The following is a 9,229-nucleotide window of genomic DNA, read 5'->3' on the forward strand; positions in this document are numbered from 1 at the left end:
TTAGGATTATGGAAACTAAAAAAAAAAAAAAAAAAAAAATCTAGGCCAAATACATCAATTTGTTAAGAAACTACTTTTACAAAAGTTAGACCAAACAACTATAACTTTTTCAAAAAGTAGTTTATGAAAAAACTCATTCTAGAAACTAAAAGCTATTTCATATAAACTAGGCCAAACAGTACCTAAAACGTCGTTTACGTATTACAATCCGGAAAAAAGAGAGAGTAGCCGACTCGAAGGGAATGGGCCGGCCTGTTTCGATGAACTCGCTATATTCTGTAGTATATCAACCCACTTATGTTTCATTCTCTTAATAGAAAGAAAATCCCGTCTTCTTTCCCCAATTCTTTCTAAAACCCTAGCTTTTAATCACTGTGAGTTCTTCTTTAATTTCCTGCGATTTATCCCTCTTTTCTCTCCCCTCTCTTTCTCTCTATCGTTTATTAACTGTATCGAGTTGCTTATCCTTCGATTTCAGACGTTTGATCTGCATTTCTTGCTGCTTTCTCTATAATCAAACCTTCAATATGAGGTATGTCGATTTCTCTTCTCTTATATTTTCTCCCTTTTTTTTATATATATTTTCGATTATATCTTTAATTTCTTGCATTATTTATATTTTTTGCTGTTGTTTTGAGTATTAGTTTAACTTGAACAAATCCCACTTACGAATTGCTGCAGTATAATTTAAAATTGGAGATGTAGATCTGCGTCTTTTTTTCCCCATTGGTTTTGAGTTTGAATGTATTGTTTCTGTTGATTCTATACTAACGATTCTCTTGGTTTGATTTGTTTGATTTGCAGTCGTCCAATGGAAGAAGATGCCATTCCTGTAAGTGCAAACTGCTTTTTGTAGTTCTTGAGTTGTTGTATGCAAGTTCATCATCTTGTTTTAGGGGAACATTTGCATTAATTAGTTTAATTTGCAATTTAGACGGGCGTATTTGAAAGTTGGTTTATTATTTTATACACGATGGATGCATTAGTGAGGGATTGCAATTGTAATGATTATGCTGTCGTGTCATAGTGATTAGTTTGTCGTTGAGGAATACACCTAATTAAATCGGGTTTCCAAGACCATGTCTCGTTCTTAGTTGATTGCACTCTCTTTTTGACAGTTGCTAATTTTAAGCTTAGTGTGGACTGTGGAGTACATCGACTAATGGGTCATATCAGTTGTGTAGATGCCCAAAGCTAACTAGTATTATGTGATTAAGCCATCGTACCACACTACCATTTGCCGTATAATTGTATATGCAATTTTACCCAACTAGCATATTCTTGAGCTAGTATTTTGAGCTAACAGTATAACTTTCAGTACTAGAACCTCTTTGAACTAGCAGTATAATTTTTTCCAACTAAAATTTAAGAGCTCAAAGTATAATTTTGTTGAGCTGATAGTTTATTTTTTTCCTGAGTCAGTTTAGTATAACTATTTTTAGCTAATAACATACTCCCCCCACTGGAAAAGCATCCCTTCATTTTGGCACAAATATTAAGGAAAATGGGTCACTTGAGAGATAGTTACCAAGATACCTTCCAACTTGCCCATCATTCACAAGTCCATATTCCATTCATTACGAGTTTACCGGCCATCCTACCAACTAACAGCCCACTTTACACTGACCCAACCACTACCATCTCTGACCACCTGCTATTCCCTTCCCCTTCCACTAGTGTCGGACCCCCTCCCCGCTCATTCTCCTACCGTCTTCCTCCAACCATTCCGAATCTCCACCACCATCACCTTTCTCCAAACCACCTAACAACCCATAAATTATAACTCCACTCTCCTAAAATCTATCACCAAACTACCATAACTCACCACCAACTTAACACACATGGTAAATTTAGGCGAGGGAGGTGTAGATCTAGGTTGCGATGAGGTTGTTTGGGGGTTCTGGGCTTGTGGCCACCAAGGGGTGATCAAGAAGAGCCTTTCTGGTGGTTGGCATGGTTCAAAATCTTGGCAGAGTTATATCGTATCGGCGGAGTTGTATTGAATTTTCTATCGATATGAGATGTTGCCCTAGAAATAACAATTAAGGACTGATTATACCGCTACCGCGTTTTTGAACCACAGTTTTGGTGGTCAAAAAAGAGGCGTTAGTGGTCGTGGCCCGTGGGTGCTCGGAAAAGGAGGTGCTTGTGGTGGTCTAAAGTTGGAGTTGTAGAGGCGCGCGGTTATCGTAATGGCAGATTTGATCGACGTTTGTAGTATTGTGGGTGGTGTGGTGGTCGCAGTAGGAGTTGGAGCAGTCTTGGTGTTCGTGAAGTGGGGGAGGATTTAGGGTTGAAGGAGAGTAATATGTGTGGGTCTGGGAGCATGGTGGAGGGGAGAAATATATTAGCCTATTAGGAGTAAGGGTAGATGGGTCATTTGGTAAATTTTTCCTTGCCTTTAAAATGAAGGGTGCTTTTCCAGGCAATGAGCCAAAAAAGGAAACAGTGAATTGGTATTTTTTGTGCTAGTATTTTCTTTAGCTAGCCACTGCTTCAAAGCTCCTTTTTTCCGAAGTACATATGTTACTGCAATTTTTTCTTTAGTGTACCTCTTCAACGCAGTAGATCATGGGCTATTGTTGGTCTCTATGATAAGTTACAAGAGTGTTAATTTTATTCTTTTCTTTTTGCTGTTTATCTTTCTTTAGTGATGGATCCTGGTAGTTTTGCATTTTTCTCTGGAAACAGTCTACCTGATAACACGAATAAAGTAGCTTTTGCCATGCAAACAGTTCTTTGAACAATGCATTTTGTTGGTGAAGTGACTCAATTTTAAAATCTTTCTAAACCGAAATGTGCTGAAGAAATTCGTATTGGGTTTATATTACCTATATGTGTTAGTTGCATAGAGATTTTAGCCTCTGTTCTTTTATGATGCTTACATTGTTCGCAATTTCTTCTTTTTACAGGGAAAGAACGAGGAGGAAGAGTTCAGCACTGGCCCTCTTAATATTCTTATGTCAAGTGTTAAGAATAATACACAGGTAGCTTCTCTTCTCGTTTATAGGCTGAAAGCTCATAACTCCTCTAGTCCTCGGTTATAGTTCAGTGAAGTATGTTTGTTCCCTTACAGTTACATATTTCTATCTCTTCAGGTTCTTATCAATTGCCGAAACAACAGGAAACTTCTGGGGCGAGTGAGAGCTTTTGATCGTCACTGCAACATGGTTCTAGAAAATGTCCGGGAGATGTGGACTGAGGTATGTCTTACTTAGATGATCTTCTCCCTCTTTGTCAGAGGAATCAACAATACTTTGTTTGCTTCTATGTAAAATGTTGCATTGTGCCATTTTGTCCTCTTTTTTGAACAAATACTGGATTCAGTTACAGAAAATGGATGTTGTTTCCCTGGTTGGGGAAGTGTTTCCTACTTCTTCTATCCCTTTTATGTTGACAACCTTGGGCTTGTTTTTACCGATTGTATACGTAGCAAAGTACAATTTTGTGAAAATGATAGTGAACATAGTTATTTGTGACAAATTTGACCTCAGAACTCCACAAGCATTTAAAGAAGGTAATTGTCGATGTCTAGAAAAATAGAACAATTACTCTGTAGTCCGTGCTTTTCAGTTTTCACCCCTGCAGGAAGTCGTGTTTGTTTAAACTATGGTGCTAAATGCTTAATTCATCGGTTACGTGTTGCAGGTGCCAAAGACTGGTAAAGGAAAGAAGAAGGCCCAGCCAGTGAACAAGGACAGGTTTATAAGCAAGATGTTCCTACGAGGAGACTCTGTCATCATCGTCCTCAAAAACCCTAAGTAACTTGTTTGGCAGCTATTCTTCTCTCCATATTGATCTTGTGCTGTGAAGATATAAACAAGTGGTAAACCTTGGTAGTAGGATGCGTTATGTAAGGCCAGCTTTTTCTGTACTGGAGAGATTTAAGTTCGAAAATGAGGATGCTTCCCTGGGTTTAGTTTAGTACAGTTGGTTATTGGTATGTTTAACAATGCCATATTGTCTATCTTTAGTTCATTACCAGTTCATGTGTTCACTTCATCCATCTTGTGTTCATTTTGTCAGTTCGTTTATCCTGTGTTCTTTGTCAATATCTCGTGTTCATTACCAAGTTAGGGTTGAAGCGATGGAACTTGTTCACCACATTACCAAATTAGTTGAACAATTTCCATTGCTTCAGTGACAAACAAATCAATTTCTTCTCATAACCTAGTGAGTGAGTGGTTGGCTGGTTGCCAACATATCATTAACGAGTATGGATTCCTTCCATTTCTTCCAATACAACTCATCAAACAATCAACCGGTAGATCGTTTTGGAACACAATCAGCACAATTAATAAGAAATGGAAGGAAATGAAGAGAGGATCCCAATTGTTAACTCTCTCACCGGTAGCGATAAAGAGATGGAGGAATGGCTGTGTGCCTGCTAATACTTTCGACAATTGTCTAATTTTATTGTAATTATTATAAAAGGATTGAAAAATAAATCATCTGTTTTATTCTCACATTTTATTTCATTTGAAAACAAGATATCCAAATTGAACCATACAACTATCTTCATCAATTCAAACTAGTTTAATGCAACAATACATATAAAAAACCAGACAATCCACTCACAAAAACATGTAAATTTATTTACAATTATGTTTGTTTCTTTACTAAAGGAAACTGGAAAAGCAAGATGCTAGAACTTGTGAATCATGGTTTATGGTTAAATTTCAAATATCATGTGAACTCATTTAATTTCACTCCTTTTATCTATAAAAAATCATACTTCACCGCTCCGAATTCAATCCAATCACATTTTCATGATTTTACAACTACCAAAAAAATCCTCGTTTTTTCATTTATAATGCACTTCTCTTACACAATTTCTCTATGGTTTTAGTTCTTTACCTTATTATTACTATAACCCTAATGAAAGATCTTTATCTCTTCTTCCTTAAAAATTTGATGGGTGCTAAGATAAAGAGAAGCTTTCGAAGCACTTGCCACGACGATAATTCTACTTCAATTCTTGATCAACATAGCAAAAACGAACAAAAAGAGTCGTCTTTTGCTCCGTCTCAGGTACCTAGCTCATCTTCTTATATGGGAAGTGAGTTTAATGCCGGTCCAAATGTTCCGCCGAGAAAGAGTGTCACTTTAGAGGAAATGATACTGCAGCTTGAGTTGGAGGAAGAGAAAGCGAGGAGAGAAAAGTCGGTCAATTTTAGGCAGAAAGGCGAAGATCAGGATGAAATTAATCTTGATTTTCCTCGTAGGATGTCGTGTGTTAATAACTCGGATATCCTGCGTTCAGCAAGGAATGCATTGAACCAGTACCCTCGATTTTCACTTGATGGTCGAGATGCTATGTATCGATCTTCCTTTCATAATAACAACGTAGGCCGTGCAATTGACGGCCTAAAACTAGGGAGAATATTGCATTTGCCTCAAAATGTAGGAGGAGAAAGTGTTATATGGTGCAAACCAGGGGTGGTGCCGAAACTGATGGGCTTAGAGGCCATGCCATTGCCTATTAGTAGACTTTACAATAATAATAACCATAACAAAAATAAACATACTAGTAAAGAAAAGTTATGCAATGCTATTCGGAATCAAAATCTTAGGAGACGAGTGGAGAGAAATGAAATAGAGCGGAAACAAAGACGAAATAATGTTATAGATTCTCAAATTAATCGTAGAGATAGTAAGAAATCAGAGCGCACTTCTGGTGCTGGACGTGGTCATGGTCGTGATGGCGGTTGTAGTAGTCATTCTTGCTCGTCTAACGGGTATTGTGTGATGAACCCAATTGCTATGGAGCCGGTATACGGTAGTCTAGGAGGACCAGTATCATGGCCTACATCTTGTAATTACACTTAGCTTTCGTCTTTATTTTATTAATAGTACGTTGTCTTATAATTAAATTTTGTTTTTAATGTTGTACGTGAAATGATTAGGAATACTTGGATTAATGTCAATAATTGTATTATGGAGACTGACTGAATCAATAGATGTGTGGGGGTACATTAACCAAATTTCTACAAAACATCAAAACAATCTGTTTGTACTCCGGCTTATGATCATAAGTTGTCGCCTAAAAATTGAGACGACATATATAGACAAGTTTGGAACGTTTCTTTTATGAAATTCAGTTTGGTACGTTTCTCATACACTTACCGCCTCCGTGCACTAATTTCCTTGTATAAAAAGATTAACGGTATAATCGCGATCTAGTATTCTGATGACGATAAAGTTTTATACTTGACGCTTTGTTAATGAAATCAGAACCGTAACTCTTGAAATGGTTTCAACATTTACGCAAGGAGGAGCTTCACTCTCTTTATGCAGACTAGTAGTGGGTGATGTTTATGTTTACACTAAAAAGCTCAAACAATATTTCATGGTGCTTCTAAACCTACTAAATTATGCCCATATATTCAAGTATGCACAGTTCCAAAATGATGGCTACTCTAATTTAGATTCCAAGTATAGGTAACATATGGCCTATGCCAGTTGGCCACTCTATGGGCATGGTAAATGTAAAACTTTTATAACCTCCTAATCCCAGATTGCGTTTTTTTTTTAATACAGTGGAAAAGAAATTTAACTGTCGTGAAAATCTTCTTCCATATTTATTATTATACACAACGATCATCGTTTACAACTGTTTCTTACAACTGTTTCTTAAAAAATACTACTAATATATTGCACAATCGCTTACAAAATAAATTTTTTATGACCCCGTCTGCTTAGAGGTTGATATATTCTACACAGCGAAAATTATTGGATTTGTATTAATTTGTATTAATTAAATTGGAATATGTGTTTGCACCACTAGATAATATCGACTTCAGTACCATTATACTCACATACATAGTATAATATCATACGATTATTTTTAAATTCTCTTATTTTAATATTAAGACGATTATACTCTCGACTATGTTGGTACAACAATTATCAAGAAAATTTAAGGATCACCACCCAAATCTTGTAGTCCAGTTGTAGCAAGCTTGTTAGCAAGAGCAAGAGCATTACTAGTAATAAAACTAGAATTTTGAACCTTGTAACACAATCTACCAATTAATCTCCCTTTTCTTCCTTCAAATCCATCAATACAAGTATCAAGATCAGTCAAAGCAGCGCTTAACCAAGTCAAAATATCACTCATTTGTTCTTCAAACCTTGAATAACTTAAGCTTCTCAACACATCAAGTGATTTATGAAGGTTGTTTAATGTATCTTGTACATTCTCAACACAATCTAACAAGGCTGCCTTGTTTCTCCTCCCTGAGACATGACTGTATCGATTTACATTGTTGATATACTCGGCCACCACCTTGACATCTCCTATGGTCACTGAGACGGCTGCCCGAGCCCACCTGCTTGGACTCCGTCTCGCCTTGTTTGAATAGGAGGCTAAGGTTTTGAGACATATTTTTTGGTATCTTGTTACACTACATGCTTGTTGGACATAATTTTGAGCATAAACTTGTAGTAGTATGCATGACAAAAATATGATTAGGCCAAATATGTTGATTAGCCTAGTCATTATTAGGTAAATTATAGTATTATAATTTATTAGAGAGATAGTGAGGTATGAATGAAAGTAGAGAAATTGATTGGTGTTTAGCTGAATAAAATAGGGCAATATTGAGAGTTTGGGAGAAGCACTTTTTCACTAGTATTTGTACAACTAATGGCAAGAAAAGGGTGGGTGTAATAAATAAGGGTTTGTGACCTAAGGAAAAGGGTAGCTAAGAGCCTAAGATCCTTTAGGAAAGTGACAGAAGATGGAGATTTACATGTGAAGGGTTTAGGTGGATTTCTTATGAGTTTTATAAAGGATTTGGTTGGGTTATGTAACTATGTAAGTGTCAATTTCATTTCTCGACCCGTGCAACTACTAGTAGAAAATGGCTAATATTCAGTAGGCTCGTTACCGGTTAAAGGATTAATAAGAAGTTAATGTGACGGGTTGGCTTCTGATATCAAATCATGTATGAGGTCGTAGTAGTTTATGATATACTCGTATTCATCAAGTGAAACTCCAACCGCCTTCAACTTTTCCCTTGAAATTGAAAAAAAAAAAAAAACACACACTGTGTATGCTTTATTATTCAACAAGTTTTATGAGATCCACGTTTATCCATTTCATCTAACTTGGTGAAAGTGTCAATAGTTAGCTATATGTCTTGCTTCCACCCAAATTGTCTTACGAGTTTATCGAGAAGATACACTCAACAACATCAAAACAAATCATCGGTTTTAAAACCACCCATTTCATCAGGTTCTAATTTGCGAGCATTTGCCATTGGGCAAGAACGTTACAAAAAAAAGGTTTCGATGCGACGGACATATTGCGACAGAAGCTTAACCCGCAGCAAATTTAAACCTGCGACGAACCACTGAACCTGCGACGGTCTTGCGACGGAAATTCCGTCGCAGAAGAATTTCCCAGACCGCCAAATTTTCTGACATGGCGGGAAGGACTGCGACGGAATTTCCGTCGCAATATTAAAATAATAATAAAGTCTGCGACGGAAATTCCGTCGCTATATTAAAATAATATTTTCCTTGCGACGGAAATTCGGTTGTAGCCTTTTTTTAATGACAATGTCTATAACTCAGCAGAAAAAAAATATTTTTTTAATGTTGCGACGGAATTTCCGTCGCAGGCTTTTTTTATAGACGGGTTTTCACCTGTCTCCCCCTATCTCTCTTCAATTATTTTTACCCAATACTTTCAAAATCCCCAATAATTTCGACACCCCACTCCGACGGACCACCACCCCACTCCGGTCACCACCCTACTCCCGCCGCCCTCTCTCCCCTTTCCCGTTCTCCTTTCCTTTTTTCCCTTTCCCCTTCCCCTTCCTCTTTCTCATTTCCTTTTTTCTTCTGCCGGTGCCGCCCTCCGCTGCCGTCGTACGCCGCCATCTGCCGCTGCTGCCGACCATCACCCCACTTCCTTGTCTCAATTAAGTCAAGGTTTGTTTACTTAATTTTCTTATTTTGATTAATTAGGGTTGTTTTATGGTTATTATTTTGATTAATTATGGTTAGTGTAGGATGCTTAGAATAATTTAGGATGCTTAGTTTAGGATGCTTGATTAATTTAGGATGCTTAGTTTAGGATAATTTAGGATGCTAATTTAGGATGCTTGATTAATTAGTGTAGGATGCTTAGAATAATTTGTTTAATTAAGTTTAGGATTGTTAAAATAATTTAGTTTAATTAAAATACAATTTAGGATATTTAATATTATTAGGGTAATTT

General features: G+C 36.8%; 2 protein-coding genes across 2 annotated transcripts; one reads left to right on the forward strand and one right to left on the reverse strand.

Moving 5' to 3' along the window:
* The first annotated feature begins 230 nt into the window (after nucleotides 1-230).
* Nucleotides 231-4,002, forward strand: LOC141603510 (uncharacterized). The gene is made up of 6 exons (XM_074422905.1): nucleotides 231-374; nucleotides 479-532; nucleotides 805-832; nucleotides 2,913-2,987; nucleotides 3,099-3,203; nucleotides 3,649-4,002. Exons 2-6 carry the CDS (start codon nucleotides 528-530, stop codon nucleotides 3,763-3,765), a joined length of 330 nt encoding a protein of 109 aa, XP_074279006.1. The 5' UTR covers nucleotides 231-374; nucleotides 479-527; the 3' UTR covers nucleotides 3,766-4,002.
* A 2,549-nt stretch (nucleotides 4,003-6,551) lies between these two features.
* LOC141603526 (pectinesterase inhibitor 6) lies at nucleotides 6,552-7,728 on the reverse strand. Its single transcript, XM_074422906.1, has one exon. It carries the CDS (start codon nucleotides 7,499-7,501, stop codon nucleotides 6,920-6,922), a length of 582 nt encoding a protein of 193 aa, XP_074279007.1. The 5' UTR covers nucleotides 7,502-7,728; the 3' UTR covers nucleotides 6,552-6,919.
* Nucleotides 7,729-9,229: the final 1,501 nt, after the last annotated feature.

This window comes from Silene latifolia, chromosome 1, assembly GCF_048544455.1.
Source record: "Silene latifolia isolate original U9 population chromosome 1, ASM4854445v1, whole genome shotgun sequence".
Classification (NCBI taxonomy): domain Eukaryota; kingdom Viridiplantae; phylum Streptophyta; class Magnoliopsida; order Caryophyllales; family Caryophyllaceae; genus Silene; species Silene latifolia.

Bases quoted from the DNA above. Each gene is read 5' to 3' on its own strand.
- LOC141603510 (XM_074422905.1), top strand. The intron at 2,988-3,098 runs GTAGCTTCTCTT...CTATCTCTTCAG, and splicing joins GTGTTAAGAATAATACACAG to GTTCTTATCAATTGCCGAAA. The intron at 3,204-3,648 runs GTATGTCTTACT...TACGTGTTGCAG, and splicing joins TCCGGGAGATGTGGACTGAG to GTGCCAAAGACTGGTAAAGG.
- LOC141603526 (XM_074422906.1), bottom strand. From the start codon at position 7,501: ATGACTAGGCTAATCAACATATTTGGCCTAATCATATTTTTGTCATGC.